Source organism: Taudactylus pleione, unplaced genomic scaffold (genome assembly GCF_031769625.1).
Source record: "Taudactylus pleione unplaced genomic scaffold, aTauple2 ptg000934l, whole genome shotgun sequence".
Taxonomy (NCBI): domain Eukaryota; kingdom Metazoa; phylum Chordata; class Amphibia; order Anura; family Myobatrachidae; genus Taudactylus; species Taudactylus pleione.
The window spans coordinates 2,314,099-2,332,322 of NW_028285335.1; the positions used below are offsets into that span (position 1 = coordinate 2,314,099).

General features: G+C 47.2%; 1 protein-coding gene across 4 annotated transcripts in view; it reads right to left on the reverse strand.

The window, feature by feature from the left end:
• Window positions 1-212: 212 nt before the first annotated feature.
• Window positions 213-18,224, reverse strand: part of SHQ1 (SHQ1, H/ACA ribonucleoprotein assembly factor) — a 186,502-nt gene continuing 168,490 nt past the window's right edge. For all 4 annotated transcript variants that reach the window (XM_088459759.1, XM_088459758.1, XM_088459760.1 and 1 more), the window contains one exon: window positions 213-2,523. In XM_088459759.1, coding sequence (XP_088315885.1) covers window positions 1,896-2,523 — 628 coding nt within the window. In that variant the 3' untranslated portion in view covers window positions 213-1,895. The remainder of the gene's footprint in view (window positions 2,524-18,224) is intronic.

Here is an 18,224-nt window from a genome sequence, read left to right on the forward strand (position 1 = left end):
ACTGGTTTGCGCATGCGCATTACGACCCATACGCATGCGCAGTTGTGCGAACATCGCTCAGAGCAAACCAGCGGCCCCTTACGAGCGGCTCTGAATCAGGCCCAGAGTGTGCTAGAAGCACCAGAGCAGAGTGTGACACCCCAGGCAGGAAAGAAGAACTGCACAGGTTGGGACAGGTGCAGGGTGCTAGAATGAACATTAAATTTCCACCTCTTGTTTATATGCTTTAATAAAAAGCATGCATATAAATTTTTTATACATTTTTTTTTATTGCTTAAACATTTAGAAATATCGGATTCCTGATATAGATGCACATTATTTTAAGTTTTAATGTAGGTGATGACATCATATTATGCACTGCGTAACATGGTGGCGCTATAAAAAGAATAAAAAAAAACAATATCGTTTTCCATTTAAGAATGTTCAGCATTAGCTGCAGCCAGGAAACCACTTTCCAGAGTAATAACACATTAGAACACGTTGGAATCGGTTGCAGCCAGTGTATGGAGCACAGAATAACCGGCTATCTGTTCCGTGTTCCTAATTGCCTGGAACATGCCCCATTTATCCTACCCCCCTCCAGCTTATCTCCCGTAGCAGCACTGTTCCTTATCTGGCAGACAAATGGCCAGCCCATAGAACTCAAACAGCGAAAGCATTTATCTCTCTAACACGCATGTCCCTGTCCCATTTCTCCAGCTTTTAGACATCAGCTCGATCTTCTAACATTATTTAAGATGTGTCTTCCTGGCAATGCCCCGCGGCCGTTTTCGGAGGTATTAATCAATTTCTTTGGTGCATTTATCACTAAGCGCAATAAATCTGGCCTAATCAATGGCTCGCTCCTCTAGACAGAGACAGAAAGCGTCAGGAGAAACACTCCGGGAAACGTAGAAAGAAAATCCCCGAACATTACACGAGACGGGTCACCTCTTAATCCAGCTTCTTAGTGTCTCTTTCTGGTATCAAAGTGAATAGTAGAAGGGAACCAATATTACCAATTACTGTCAAAGAGGTCTTATTATTCCTAGGAATTAATGCTTCCAGAATCCCCCAGTTATCCAGCTTCACAAATCCACTCGGCGGCGAATGAAACACTTTATTAGAAGACAAAAAGCTGAAGAATAATAATATTACTCATGTAATGTCCACAAAAAAAGCTGTCGATACGCAAAACAGTACAGATGTTACCTATAATGGATGCGCAGATTTAAATTGTACTTCTCAACTACACACAGCGGAGGCAGCCAACATTATGGGCTCATTTGAGGTCAGTTCCATAAGAATGCTGCTTATTAATTCCACCGCTGGCTTCTGGAGGCAAGGTGCCCCCTCACCCCACAGCTAGGACCTCAAAGACTGGGTGCCCTAGGCTACAGGCGCTGGTATCCTGGATGTGCCCCTTTCTTGGTGCCCCCATGGGACCTAGCACACAGACAAATGCTTCCTCCGGGGAGTTACGCCGCTGGGAACTAGTAAATATAAAAATGTTGCCTTTGTGAGGCTGCTGGACATACTGGCATGGAACTGCGTGATAACAGAACACATTTAGGAGAAAGAAATGCCACGGGATAGATAGGCAAAACCATATTTTCACCAAATTATAGAACCTTGATGTCCTAAAAACTTGAAATGGAGCCTGGTTAATGACCAATTCAAGGCATCATATTTACACCTCACTGTGTAAAAGTTATGTTCTGATTGATTTAACGTCTAACGCTGTATCAGGCTCTCTCTCTCTCTCTCTCGCTCTCTCTCTCAGTTGCTTAGAAAGATCTGATGCCCAGGATGACATCTCAGGCAATAATGAAGTATCCAAAGACTGAGGCTGTCATTTATCTATAATGAAAATGCAATCCAACCCGAAGTCTTTAATGAGAGACGGACGGGAGAGATTATTCTACAAGCGACATCTCCTCCTCCTCCTCCTCTGACCGCTGAACAATGAGGAGTGGGTTCATCTTCGGAGTCACCTCTAAGAACGCCCTGGGTAGACACTTTGGTTCAGTACAATCCGAGTGCCGGGCTGCGCAGTCTGTCTCTTGGGATTTGTCAGTGTCATCAGAAGTGTGCCTTAGGGGGATATCGGGGGTGGTAACTGCTGCTTGCACCTTCTCCCCTGTGTTCACCACCGCCTGTAAGGGAACAGATGGCTGTGCAGAGGAAGGATCTGTACTTGCAGCTGTGTTAGCGTGCGTCTGTCTATTACCCATAACCTGTATGAGAGGTCTGGTGGTCTCGTGTGTGAGCGGCTCAGATGAGTCCTGGAGTTCCTCGCTGCTGCTGGTCTCGTCCTCCTCTGACGAGGTGCATTCTGTCTCCGATGAGACATAGCTGCTGAAGGTCTCAGATGGAGCGCGTGCTGCAGGCTGTCTGCTAGCGCTGTCTGACACCTGCAGCAGTTTTTCTTCCTCTTGAACTAAACTGGCAGCTTCCTCCAGTTCTTCTAGCTCAAAGCCCAGATCCGCCTTAGCGATGGAGGCCGCTTGTATGCAATCTGATAGGGTGGCCACTTTCTTAGATCTAATAGGAAAATACAATGAAATATATTGTATTATTCAACAGCAGAAAGATAACAGTTGAACAGCTGCAAAACAGGATGAAAAAGCAGATATACAGATACGTGATATGCAGGTATACAGATATACGTGATATGCAGGTATACAGATATACGTGATATGCAGGTATACAGATATACGTGATATGCAGGTATACAGATATACGTGATATGCAGGTATACAGATATACGTGATATGCAGGTATACAGATATACGTGATATGCAGGTATACAGATATACGTGATATGCAGGTATACAGATATACGTGATATGCAGGTATACAGATATATGTGATATGCAGGTATACAGATTGATGGCAGTCCAGCTGCTGTAACACTACAAGAGAACCGGTTGCTTTGGTGGGAAGGCATGCTTGGACTTGTGGTTCTACAACAGCTGGAAGATAACAAGTATCTACTATTCCTACAGAGGTTTCTTTGTGTTGATAATTAAGAGATGTACTTTTCCATCTTAGGCAACCTATTGGGTTCGCCAGCTGTTTTAGAACTAAAAATCCCAGCATGCCCTCCATATTATGTATTACGGTACACTATCTAAAGCGATTAAAAACTATTTGGCAATAGAATATTTTTTATAGCAGCGTTGGGAAGAACAGTAAAAGAACAGTCGGCAGCTGTAATGTAATGTATCGCCAATGTTTGGTATTTTAAAATTCTATACAGGAATAATCTGCATTTTTCTTCATTCCTCAACCTGGCGTCATGTGGGTGAATTTGGAGGCATAAAAGGACTATAAATAGCAAGAAGCACAAGGAGCTGGGTGTGTATAGTAATTAGGAGGCGCACCTCACCTTGCTAGTTACACATTAGCTCCTGCCCCCATTCTCACTACAGATTTTCCCTTAGTGTGCGCACAAGGACATTTCCTGCTTCAGTAAACTAGCCTCACCTCCAGGGCTTAGTTCACAACACTGTGTCACAGATTTTGTTTACATATATAACAAATGTACAGGTTTGTACATAGCAGCTACAGCAGAGCTGAAGACTACGTCAGTGATCTATTGATATTGTCTGTACCCTCATGCAACTTTTATTCAGCACATGACTTATTCTTTCTGGCGCCCTTCTAGGATTTTCAGCAAAGCCTTTATTTATATGAACAAAGGACCTGACTCAGCACGGGTCGCAACTGTGCACGCAGATCGACCGATGGTAGAAAGCCATCGCAGAGTGAGTGATGGGACGTCAGAGCTTGGGGGTGGTGACGGGGGTGTGGTCGGAGAAAAACGCAGACGTGCCTGTCCGTTTCAACGCCGTTACATTGGCGTGCATAAATTAGCCACTGCGACGGCATTCGCAGCTTGAGTACTCACTGCGTGCAACGAGAGTTGCAATTTATGAGACAGGTCAGAGCTGCTGTCATTCTGCGTGTGGGGCTGATGTTACCGATGTATACACAGGACTGCAAGGTCTTACGGATGTGAGATTGCGGTAGTGGGTGTCGCTATACTGGCTGAACGGTTGCAGATATTAGCATATTTTCGCAGCAGAACTGCGTTCGTCATCGCAGCTGCAATCGCGATCCATAATGAATCAGGACCAAAGTTGTCCATTCACCCAAGCTTTGCCATAATACACTTAAATAGGCAGCACAGTGGCAGGCATTGCTGACTCTGTGCTGGGGTTAATATCCAAACAGGCCGCTATCTGTGTAGAGTTTGTATGTGTTTTATGTGTGTTTCACATATGCTCCCGTTTTCCTCCCAAAAAATACACTGGTAAGGTAAATGGTTTCAGGGTAAGTTCTGTTCTTGTGTACGCTATAGGGAAATTAGATTGTAAGCTCCACTGGGGCAGGGATTGATGTATATAGACATTCAGAGGTGCTCGCAAATTCCTTTGCGACTGCGATGCCGTAGACAGAGTTTCTGCAATAATATGCTAATGATTTTAATTGATGTCTTGTGCACAGAGACAGCCACCTCTGAGGTCTCACATCTGCCGCTTTTATACAGAAGACGAAATATCGATCGCACATCGAACACCTGAGCAACCCTATTCTGTGTCAGAATGCTGATCTCACCTAAGATGCCCGAGGCCTCTGCAGCTGTGTAAGCATTCACATAGGCTCACTAGGGAATGCCCAGAAAACTATTGCGTTTTTGAAGCCACCCCCCGTTACCTCCCCAAAAGCTGCAGCCTTCTCTGGGCGGGGAGTGGGCGGTGACAGCCTCAGTTTCCCAAAACGGAGGCGTGTCGCCGCTGTTGGGGTGGGGGGGGGGGAGGGGAGTGGAGAGGCCAGTATGAGAATACGCTGCCTGCACTGTCATTTACTCCTGCATAGTTTGGATAACATAGTTATCCAGGTTATAAGCGAGTACAGCGTAATAAAATGAAGGCTGCAGGTGTACATCAGGGTCCAGTCTTCAACGTGGGCAATGCCGAGCATCCCAGCTAGTATCAAACACCATAAATGGAGCAGTAAAAATAGCATCCAAACAAACTGGATTCCACCAGTGTAAATTGTTCGGCCTAGACTACAGCTCAGAGGCTGCGTGGTGTAAAGTCAGAGCTTGGATCCCAATAGCTGGTAGCTGAGGGGTTAAACGGAGCTGAAATCAGAGATACGACCAGCACAGGTCAGGAATCTGGTAGATGAGGGATGATCCTGGGACAAGGTCAGGAACCCAGTCAGGGAAATCACACAAAGCTAAGGGTCAAAGTCCAAAAAGTCATACAGAAGAGCCAGTAAACCAGGAACAACACGACTAGAGAGCAAGCACAACAATCAGGCACCTTATATACCACCAGGTTGTAGGGGATCAGCTGTAGCCAGGGAGAGGCTGGAGAGCAGACACATGAGCCTAAATAAATAGCACATGTTGTGGCTCAACTGATGGGATTTTGATGGTCCTAAAGATCACAAAGTGCCATGTGCTTTAGTGCATAACTAGTTTTATTATAAGATTGGGACAGTATTGTCTTGATGGGTAGTTATGTCTACAGCTCTGCTATTTGCATGCTATTAGATAAGCTATATGCTATCCAAGAGCACAGAATATTTCCAATTTGGCCTCAAAAACGAATGGTTCAAGTGGAGAGCTCTGGTTGTTGGGTACACAGACAGATGTAATTAGAACACAATTACCATCCGGCCCAATCAATAGAACACCTGATCATGGGATTGATTTGGGCTCACAGAGCAATTTCAGACTGACTTTATCCCACAGGAGGACATAGGAGCTGGCACATGTGGGTAGCGTTACAGGAAGGACAAGGTCTATATCAGTGAAGGGCAACTAGACAAACTTCAAGGACTGCCAACACTCTACCCTTTAAAAAAAAACAGTCCAAAACAACCTTGGCAGCCCTGTCACTCATCCACTACATGCTTCCCAACTGTTCTAACACATGCCACAAAATGCCCCTACAAGCACTCAAACCCCCACATCCCCTCAGACCCCACATACTTACAACATGCCACCCTTGTACCACTTAGACCTCCCCACATGCCAATCACATCCCCACAGATACAACCCAGGGATTCCCAAATGCCAAACATCCCCACTCAGTAGCCAATCTAGCTAGCTTTAGTCTGCAGCCTGCATAGGGAGGAAGGAGATCACTGTGGTACAGAATACACTACACCCCCCTCCTCCATTTGGATGTGCTCCATGAACCCCCAGTGTGCAGAGGAGGTCATGTGACACAGGGCTGGGTACACACACGTAAAGATTTTCTGTCCAACCATCCAACTAGTTGATTGGTTGGAATGAAAATCTGGTAACGTATGGGAGTAACTGATGATCAGCACTCAAGACCCACTACTTCATCAAAGCCTTCCAGCTATCATTCTAACTCCTTGCTACATGCTCATTCGTCCCCATCTACCCCATCTGTGTCAACCCAGTTTGTCTTCCCCCACCTTTCTGGAATGTAAGCTCTCATGAGCAGGGCCATCTACCCTCTTGTGCTTCTCCTTACTATAGTGTCATTTACTTCTTACTCACCACTAGGGCACCCAACACTTGGTTGCTTATGCTCTGTTGCTTATCTGGGTGATATGGTCACTAATGTAGCAATATATATTATCCATGTCCTGTATTGTATTGTTCTGTAAGTCACTTGTATACAATTTGTTTTTGTACTTTGTAAGGCGCTGCGGAACACTTGTGGAGCCATATAAATAAATGCTAATAATAATAATAATAATTTGCTCCTAAATGCCAGAAAACAGATGAAAATGGTCGTCAGACAAGTTTGTTAAATGTTTGATCTAAACAATTTGTTCAAACAACAGTTTTTGTCCATTTTCCGGTGTTTGCGAGCAACTTGCTGATCGTCATTTGCTTTCATACCTTACCAGATTTTCATTCCAACCAATCAACTAGTTGGCTGGTTGGACAGAAAATCTTTATGTGTGTACCCAGCCTTATTCTCTGCTACCTCATTACAGGTGATCCAGCCTTACTCTTTGCTTTATCAGAGAATACAGAACAGGTCAGGTCAGAGCAGAGGTGCCCCCCTCCCCATCTGTTGCCCACCACTGCTCTATGCACAAGCACGATGTAAAAGTCCCAGCATAGAGCAATAAGAACTAAAAATATGAAACCACTGTACCCTATTTAAAAAGATTGCTTAAATGACATGTATTAAAGAGAAACAAAATAAATAAAAAATACTATCCCTTTAACATGAGGCCTATTAAAGGCTTGTTACAGAAACCTGGCCTGGGACTCCGTGCTTCATAACAGCATTCTGAGATGCAGATATGAACGTTATGAACTTCACCTTTTACCCCCATATGAGCAGAGAGATCTGTTTGCATTTATAACCAGCTGGATATACTGTATCAGCAAAGCATACGCAGCTGTCCCCGGGGAGACCAAAGGTTTAATCTCGCTTTCCTCTCATTCCATTCCTGTGACACTACTGGACTGGAAATGAAAAAATAAAAAACCAACAAGCCAGATCTAACATTTAGGGGGAGACGTATCAAGCAGTAAAAAGAGTGGTGAAGTAGACCAGTAGCGAAGTTGCCTATAGCAACCAATCCGCTTTGAGCTGGCATTTATCAAGTACATTATAAAAAATGATACTGTAGGTAGACGCTGATTGGTTGCTATGGGCACTTCACTGGTTTCACTGCTCGATACATCTCCCCCTTAACGTGTGTACCGTTGCTAGGGAATAAAGGACCATATGTACCTAATGTCAGTTGTTCTTTCAAGTAACCTGAAACGCCATCGGCACCACATACAGCTTCCCCGCTGTACTGGATTACCGCTGAGGCATCCACATGGTACGTCGCTGAGTTTTACACAGATGTAACCTGCGATCCATTGGTCATTGGGAAGATTATGTTCCCTTTATGTGGAATCATTAATATCATAGTAATTGCTTATGTTTAGTGACTGTGACTGGTCTGACATTGGAAAAAATGTTCCGTTTTTCCCCAACAAATGCCCGTAAGTGGTGGAATCCCTCATTTTACACCTGGAAGAACGCCTTTCAGTCCCCGTTAATAATGGTCATTATTCAGCGCTATTGATTGACATCGGCAGCACGCAGCTCCTGGCCTGCTGCTGTGCTGGGGGGTTAATCGGGGGTCCCGCTGGGAGGCCCTTAGCATAGATCAGTGTGCTTTTTTTTCCAACCGCAGCAGCAGCTACGATATCAGTGCCATAAGGGACGATTGGGCCTAATTAACAACATATGGGCATATGAAAGATCTCCTTATCTTTTTATATAAATGTAAGTGAACCTGCACTTGTGACGTATGGAAATTTGCAGCTGTGCCCGGTATATGTAAGATTAAGCACATTTAACCCCTTCCCTTTTTTATGGGTATATATGAATTTGTGGTGATTTATCATCATTTTTTATGCTGAGAATTTTGTAGTGTATGTTGTAGCTACAACGGTTTAACATGCTATTGTTACTGATCTACATATGGTCTGAATATTGAATAAACAAGTTTTATTTATAATCATTACATATTCAAGTTGTTATTACCATCCTAGAGTTCTGTGTGATTTCTCTGTTTATTTGTTGCTTTGGGCTGGCTACCCAACACAGCTGCCCAGTACGTATTGGTAACTGGGAAAGATCTTTTCAGCGCCTGGGGTTCTATCCTAATATTTATCTCGTTATTGTCTGTCTCAACCCGGTCATTTGTATCGATGATATCAGGTACATGAAGTGTGACTGTTATGCAGTTCTCTATCCACTTTACATGTGGCACTCATGAGACACTATTCAGGGAAACAAGTGCGTCGTGTTGCAACACTGGATCGATAACTGAATATGTTGTGCCAGCCACTCAATATGCCACCTTATAACTGGTATAGATCATATATTTTTTATTCCAGCAACACCCTCAGAAATGGGAAGAGATTCTGGGGCTAATTCTCAGTCGCATGCATAACGGCTGTACGTGCGTGTATCCGCGGAAGCCTAATTTACTAACTTATGTGAGATTCCGTTCAGCTAATGCGATGATCCGTGCGTCTGCAAGCGGAAAGCAGCGCAGCCCACGGGTTTTACGCCAGCCGCCATTACTAATACTGCCTAAACCTAGCGTCTTGTGTCTAAGGGGCCTAGTTCAGAGATGTACATAAATATTTACGTACAACTCCGATGTTTGCGGATCTGGAATCAGACCCTGAGTGGCTACACTTCTCATAATTTTAGAGGGGTGCTGGTCTATACCCCGCCTATTTAATGCTGTGTACACACTAAACGATGTGTACCCAGCACGCTCTTGTTCGCAACGGGACCCAGCATCGGCAAGTGCATACACACTTGCCGATGCTGGAAGCGACGGCCATGCTGCATTCGGCATGGCCCGGCTGCTGATATCGCCCGTTGGAGCCGCATGCAGGTCCGACGGACGATGCCCCTGAACGATGCGCGCTCCCGTACACACTGGCCGATGTGGACGGGGGCGACAGATCATCTTGTGTGTACCCGGTTTAAGGACACAAAACACATCTATGAGGAGCAGGAGAGGTTTGGTTTGTCCCTCTGCCAATATTATGGGTTGTGGAACCTGCCCTTTAAACTGAGAATCCACATTTACAGAAACCTTTCTCATCTCGGCCCTCACCCTGGCACGCCAGCTGCACGTCTATTCTGCATGGTGGTCCTGGCTATACCCTCTCCGTATGGCCAAAGCAGGAGCCTACCAGAGATAAACGTACATGATCTCAAACAAAGCCCATACCTACTAGTAGCCAACACTCTGCTTCTGGTTATGCAGCGCTGTGGTCAGATAGAGGGTTTTAGACTGAGATGAGATGAATTTTAAAAGACTGGTCCATCCTGTTAGTGTGCGGCTTTCTGTGCCCCCCCCCCCCCCGCCCCCAAACCAAACAGCTTCCTGCAGCTATAGATCTTGTCTAAATCTTCCAGAGAAAACCCAGCTTCATTTCCTCTGCACAGCCCTCAGTAACCTCCGAGGCATGTCACGCTGACAGCGGAGCAATCAGCAGATAATGTGATAGACAAGTCCCAGGAGGGAAAACTGAGGTGCATATTCTCTCGGCTGAATGGCTTTTAAGAGCTTCATATTCCCTCTCCCGGGAGGATAATCATTTAACATGTCACAAAACTTTGCTTTCTAGCTTCTAATAGGATTTTATCCGTCGCTGAAATCTCTTCAGAACCATACTGTCTGTTTAAGAGGCAGATTCTGCTAAGCCCTGATCCACCTAGCGCCCTCCATCATAAATGTATCTGGGTGTCCAAGCCTCCGATGTCAGCGTCCGCAGAGACTTATACGGCTTGTCATTTCCTGGTAGAGCCGCTGAGGTGGATTCGTCGACAATGAACCAGTTGCCTTAGGTTGGATATTTGACTTGGATTTAATGAGGTTAGGTGAGGACAGGGGAGGGGGGCTACAGATGTAACCAATTTATAAAACTCTGAAAAGTTCTATTTTTTTTTTTTAACAAGCCAGGAAACAGCTTTTATGGATTAACCTGTTTTAATGAAATGCTGATTCAGCTCGCGCAATGGCCCCACCAGTAAAGCGACTGGTCCTTAGTGAATGCATAGGCTGTCATTTCAGGCCCGATAATGGCTACCCATATTGCCTGTAGGTGACATGCATGCTTTAAAGATATCAAAAGGAAAAAAGAGAAGTATATAAACCCCCCCAGGCACACAGTGCCAGATTATAACTAATATAATTCTTCAGCCTCTACACAAGCTGTGGATTAGGGGCAAAATAACTATTTTGCAGTGCGAGATATGCATGCACATGCAAAGGTTTGCTTTTGTTGCGTGCAGGGAACCTTCTGTCAGCTTTTGCATGCAGCACACATCTTTCGTAGCTTTATTTTTGTTACTTAGTGATTAAGGCCGGTATGTACTAAAGGAAAAAATGTGGTAAATTTCCAGATTTTGGGGTTTTTTACTGCATTTTCATATGTACTAAGCCCCGGCCGCCCGATTTTCGATGTGGATGGTTATCCTATAAAAGCCTATGGGCTTCTTACCGCATTCAGCCCCTGACGCTACGCAGTCGCTCAGCACCGCCCCCCCCTCACCTCAGTCTCTTGCGTGTCGGCTCGTGCTCCTCCTGGGTCCCCCGCCGGTTGATGTTAGATCCTATGTGACTAAAGGACCTCTGTGACGTATAAACGACGTGACCACTGCAGGAGGCTGGACCTCTCCTGCGTTACCATCCATGAGGGCATAGAGGGGGAACAAATATTTGTGGCGAGCCACCGTGCCCAAAGCGTGGCGAGCCCGCGAGGGGACACTTTTGAGCCCCCCGTTAGCATCCCCGCCCCTCCCCCTTTCATGCCGGGTCACGTGGGTGTGACATCACAGGTCCCCTGCAGTCCTCTATTCTAGTCTATTCTAGTCATAACCGTCCCCCGCCTCCTTCTCCTCTTCGGTTTACTTCCGGGTGCAGGGAGGAGGAGCCTGGGACTTCCTGCAGAGGTCACCAGCAGAAAGCTCCCGGGGCTAGGAGGGGGAGGAGACCCGCAGAGACCTCCTCACCCGGCGGCAACAGCTTTGCAAGGAGCAGCTCTTATCACAAGAGCTGTCCTTTGTGATACTAATCGCATATATTAGTACATATGCGATTAGTATCGGTGCGATGACTGGCGGGATGTACACCGCAAGGTTAGTACATCCCGGCCTAAGAGGCCTATGTATTAATAAGCACAGATCTGTCGCAGTTATTGAGGTTTCATATCGCGGCAGATATTTACATTTTTTATGAAAATATCCCCACTATGTACAAAGGGGAAATCGCAGGGACAGCGTTTGCGGTGACTGCTGTTCTTGCGAGTTATATCCCCGGCATTTTGGAAGATCTCTCTCTTGCTCCTAAGCCTTCATAGGCTTAAAACAACTTACACCATTTGAAGAACAGCGCTGTCCCTGCTGCGGCGGCTGCTGACTCCGGGCTGCACGAGAGATGTCGTAATGCTTACGAGATAGATCACGCGCATGCCCATTGGAGCCAGCCAGGAATGGCATCAGCCTAGTAGGCTATGTCAGGGATCACCGGAGGGGGGCTAATACATCTCATCGGTAGGACTTCGTGCTTCGTCTGAATAAAGAGAAGTAGGGAGAGTTATAGCGGCACGATGCATGCCAATATAATACATCTACCCCAAAATGAAAAATTAGCAAAAGGGGACAAAGAAAAATACTAATACGCATTAATCTTGGTCCTGATTCAGAGTTGTTTATCGGTGGTCTGCGCATGCACAGCGAATGAATTGCGATCGATTTTGCTGTGAGGATTAACTCGCAACTGCTTGCCAGGAAGAAACCATTTTGTGGGTGGTTACGGGGAGTTCCGGCCAAAACGCGGGCGTGTCAGGGACGTTTCCTGGGCGCGTACTAGCCCGCATCTGCGATCGCACACGCAGAGAACAAAGCTCCGGCCTCTCAGTTAACGCGGCCATCCTGAGTGACCATAGAGTCGATATTTTCAGGATCTGCGTCCAATGCTGCGTTTGTGTACGCGGTTGCGGGCATCTGCAAGGGCTCCAGGGGGCGTCTCAATACAAATTCCACCGGCTGATGCGTTACGATATTTTAGCAATTGATTAGCGTAAAATGCGTAAATACGTTTGCATTAGTGTACAACTCTGAATCACGCACCCTAATAGGACTCACACCACATGCCACCCTAATAGGGTGGCATGAGGTGTGAGTCCTAATAGAAATAGCAGAATAGAAATTGCCATCTATGGATCCACTGTACAGGAATTGGTGACGGGCGCAGCTAACCAGATTGTCTCTCTCATGTAGGAAATGTTGTATAATAAAGGTGTGGCATCACTAGCTATTCCACACACAGACAGAACAACACATTTTCTTATCTGACTAATTGCTCATTAAAATTAACCCGTCGCCTGCACACTGTGCCAACTGAATTTAATACTAAAGAAATGCAAAGCATCAATTGATTAGAAACCAGTGACATCACCGCGTCAGCCATTTTGTGGGCTCTACTTGTAACCGTGAGCAAGCAGACACAGCCCACCAATTGATTAGGAACCAGTGGCATCACCATGGCAGCCATTTTGTGGGGTCTACCTGTAACTATGAGCAATCAGACGCAGCCCATCAAGTGATTAAAAACCAGTGACATCAACTTGGCAGCCATTTTGTGGGGTCTACCTGTAACTGTGAGCAAGCAGACACAGCCCACCAATTGATTAGGAACCAGTGGCATCACCATGGCGGCCATTTTGTGGTTTCTACCTGTAACTATGAGCAATCAGACGCAGCCCATCAAGTGATTAAAAACCAGTGACATCAACTTGGCAGCCATTTTGTGGGGTCTACCTGTAACTGAGCAAGCAGATGCAGCACATCAAGCAATTAGGTACCAGTGGCATCACCATGGCGGCCATTTTGTGGTTTCTACCTGTAACTATGAGCAATCAGACGCAGCCCATCAAGTGATTAGGAACCAGTGACATCAATTTGGCAGCCATTTTGTGGGGTCTACCTGTAACTGTGAGCAAGCAGACGCAGCCCATCAATTGATTAGGTACCAGTGGCATCACCGTGGCAGCCATTTTGTGGGCTCCACCTCTAATCATGCACCTCATTAGCACTGGGAAGAAGTAGCTGCTAAAACACTTCATAGTTTGTGCCTTTATGTTTTCTAGCCCTTTAAAATATAAGGGTCACATATGCTTGTTAATTGATCCAGTATACAAACAATAAATAATTTCCAGAAAGTCCCCAAAAGCCTACACTGTGAATGCAACTCATGCATATCGTTCTATCCATAATGTGCGCACACAGATTATATTTGATGATTTGTTGAATTCATTTTTGGAAGTTCCCTTGTTAATAAAATTTTCGGTACAGAAGCTGTACAGAGCCCGGGGCTGGTTATGCTTTTGGGGAGGGGCAGCACGCCATTTAAAAAAAATATATATATATATTTTCATATGTACACATAGAAACATGCATGTATCTCATGGATATGAACATGTTTCTGTGTTACTCTGACCTGCTCAGGATAAACTCGCTATCGTGAAGCTGGTCTATTGTTTTTGCGAATTCTCAGGCAGTACATTGCCCGAGTTCTATCTAGAGAATGGGGAAACATCTGGATGTTTTTTGCGAGTTATAGTAAAGCCCAAAAAATGCGAGTTTTATTTTAGTCGCACTCTATTACAATTGCGAGTGAGTAAAAAAAAATGAGTGTTTTAGCAGTAAACTCACATTTTTTACAAATTCGCAACCTATTACATTTGGCCCATAGTATTTACATATTTTAATAAACATTTTATTTCTTTATTGTTATTCAAAACTAAACATAGTTCAACAGCCCCACCTGGATATTTCATGTAGCACTCCATTTTGCAGATATATCTTGTTGTTACTTTGTAGTTACATTTTAGTTTTACTTATCTTATTGCTACAGGTTGGTCCAGCTCTGTGAGCATCCTATTGTTTTGATTGGCGGGTTTGTCCGCCAATGTGAGGGTTCTATTGCCCTGATTGGCTGCAGCTTAGTCTAGTTCCATCAACATCTTAATCACAAATCTACATCAAGTATCTTCAGTACTGATTACCTGCTGATTCTTAAGCATATATAACTGTGAATGTTATTGGTAGTTCTTACATGAAAGTCATCTGCTATCTTGGGTTTTGCAGTCCCTTAAGAAGCCAGATAAAGGTTTAAGATCTGTACTAGTTACGTCCAAAAATATAAATGCTGCGACTTTCCCATGAAAGCTGTTCAGTACTGTCATAATCAGTGGCGTAACTAGGGGGGATCGAGCAGGGTATGTGACCTGGGCGCCGTGGCAGGACCTGTGTCAGTGTGTGTGGATCTGAGTCAGTGTGTATCTTTGTTAGTGCGTGTGTGTATCTGTGTCAGCGTGTGTGTAACTGTTATGGTATGCTGAGAGACGACACGGGGGAGGCGATGGTGTGCCTGAGAGACGACACAGGCGATGGTGTGGCTGAGAAACGACACAGGTGGGGAGACAATGGTGTGGCTGAGAGACAACACACGGGGGGAGGCGATGGTGTGGCTGAGATGACCTGGGGGGAGGCGATGGTGTGCCTGAGAGACGACCTGGGGGGAGGTGATGGTGTGGCTGAGAGACGATACAGGGGGGAGGCGATGGTGTGCCTGAGAGACGACACGGGGAGGTGATGGTGTGGCTGAGAGATGACACAGGGGGAAGGCGATGGTGTGGCTGAGAAGCGACACGGGGGAGGTGATGGTGTGGTTGAGAGATGACGCAGGGAGGGAGGCGATGGTGTGGCTAAGAGACAATGCAGGGGGGAGGCGATAGTGTGGCTGAAAGATGATGCAGTGGGATGCGATGGTGTGGCTGAGAGATGACACAGAGTGGGAAGCAATGGTGTGCTGGGAGACAACACAGGGGGGAGGTGATGATGTGGCTGAGAGACAACGCTCGGGGGGAGGTGATGGTGTGGCTGAGAGACGAAGCAGGGGGGGAGGCAATGGTGTGCAGAGAGAACCTGGGAGGGAGGCAATGGTGTGCTGAGAGATGACGCAAGGGGGGAGGCAATGGTGTGGCTGAGAGACGACGCAGGGGGAGGCGATGGTGTGGCTGGGAGATGACACGGGAGAGGCGATGGTGGGCCTGAGACGACACGGGGGAGGCGATGGTGTGGCTGAGAGATGACGCAGGGAGAAGGCGATGGTGTGGCTGAGGCGACACGGGGGAGGCGATGGTGTGGCTGAGAGATGACACGTGGGGAGGCAATGGTGTGCCTGAGACGACACGTGGGGAGGCGATGGTGTGGCTGAGAGATGACGCAGGGGGGGAGGCGATGGTGTGGCTGAGAGGCAACACGGGGGAGGCGATGGTGTGGCTGAGAGATGACACGGGAGAGGCGATGGTGTGCCAGAGACGACACAGGGGGAGCCGATGGTGTGGCTGAGAGATGACGCAGGGGGGAGGCGATGGTGTGGCTGAGAGACGATGCAGGGGGGAGGCGATGGTGTGGCTGAAAGATGATGCAGTGGGATGCGATGGTGTGGCTGAGAGACGACAGAGTGGGAAGCAATGGTGTGCTGGGAGACGACACGGGGGAGGTGATGATGTGGCTGAGAGACAACGCAGGGGGAGGCAATGGTGTACTGAGAGAAGATGCGGCAGGGAGGCAATGGTGTGGCTGAGAGATGATGCAGGGGGGAGGTGATGGTGTGGCGTAGAGACAAAGCATGGGGAGAGGCAATGGTGTGCAGAGAGAACCTGGGAGGGAGGCAATGGTGTGCTGAGAGATGACACAAGGGGGGAGGCAATGGTGTGGCTGAGAGACGACGCAGGGGGAGGAGATGGTGTGGCTGGGAGATGACACGGGAGAGGCGATGGTGGGCCTGAGACGACACGGGGGAGGCGATGGTGTGGCTGAGAGATGACGCAGGGAGAAGGCGATGGTGTGGCTGAGGCGACACGGGGGAGGCGATGGTGTGGCTGAGAGATGACACGTGGGGAGGCAATGGTGTGCCTGAGACGACACGTGGGGAGGCGATGGTGTGGCTGAGAGATGACGCAGGGGGGGAGGCGATGGTGTGGCTGAGAGGCAACACGGGGGAGGCGATGGTGTGGCTGAGAGATGACACGGGAGAGGCGATGGTGTGCCAGAGACGACACAGGGGGAGCCGATGGTGTGGCTGAGAGATGACGCAGGGGGGAGGCGATGGTGTGGCTGAGAGACGATGCAGGGGGGAGGCGATGGTGTGGCTGAAAGATGATGCAGTGGGATGCGATGGTGTGGCTGAGAGACGACAGAGTGGGAAGCAATGGTGTGCTGGGAGACGACACGGGGGAGGTGATGATGTGGCTGAGAGACAACGCAGGGGGAGGCAATGGTGTACTGAGAGAAGACGCGGCAGGGAGGCAATGGTGTGGCTGAGAGATGATGCAGGGGGGAGGTGATGGTGTGGCGTAGAGACAAAGCATGGGGAGAGGCAATGGTGTGCTGAGAGACAATGCTGGAGGGAGGCAATGGTGTGCTGAGAGATGACGCAGGGGGAGGCAATGGTGTGGCTGAGAGATGATGCAGGGGGGAGGCAATGGTGTGGCTGAGAGACTAAGTAGGGGGGAGGCAATGGTGTGAAGAGAACGCAGGGGGAGGCGATGGTGTGGCTGAGGAAAATGCAGGGGGAGGCGATGGTGTGGCTGAGGAAAATGCAGGGGGAGGCGATGGTGTGCTGAGAGATGATGCAGTGGGAAGAAAGTTACACAAGGGGAACGAGTCTGGTTGAACCGCTGTTGTATGATTATGACCTTCTTAATATTCCTACACAAACAGGCATCTTCCGGACGATGTGACCTACATGAATAGTGAATACTGATTGAACGCCGTCTTCCCAGGGAGGATACATTTCTTCAGAGGTTCCACGTTGTGAGAAACTACCATATAGGTAAGGTGCATCTACAATGGAAAGGAATGTTCCCAGAGTGATGAGAAATGGGTGGCATGTCATGTTGGCACGCCCCATTTTCAGTGGCCAAGTCCATGTTTTTGGCACGCAAACATATTTCTCTGTGTGTGTGGGGGGGCACACCGTTCTTCTACTTGCCCTGGGCTCCAAAGACCCTAGTTACACCACTGGTCATAATATACCTAAATGATAGATCCCACTGGTCATGACTGTGGTGGGAAAGTCACAAATTAAGGACCTCAACTGGGATGGAACTTAAAATTGGCTGAGATCTTGACAGAAGTGGGCACGTTGGGCGCAGCATGTAGACGGATCGGGACAAGCTTAACTTGCCCTGATTCTGCGTGTATTGATATTGGAAAGTGTTGGGGAACGCTTCAAACAGTACAAGAGGAATCCATGTACCAAAGAGCTTACAATCAAGACCAAATTAATAGATCAACACAAACATTACTTGGTCTGCTTAAATCCCAATAGCCAATGTGTCTAACCTAATCTCCACTCACAATCCCGCTCAGCCAAAGACAGCCTCCTTATCTTCTTCTTCATCACTTCCTTTCACTCCAGCCTTCAGGACTTCTCCCGTGCTGCTCACATGCTCTGCAATGTCTTCCCATGACCCATCAGACACTTATTGCCCACCCCTGCTGTATACCCTTTTAATCCTGTATGTTGATTGCCTTTGTACCACGCTATAGAGCTCTTGTGGCGCCTTAGAAAGCAAAGATAATAATAATAAAAATAATACCCTAAGACATTGCTACAGAGCTCAATGGCTG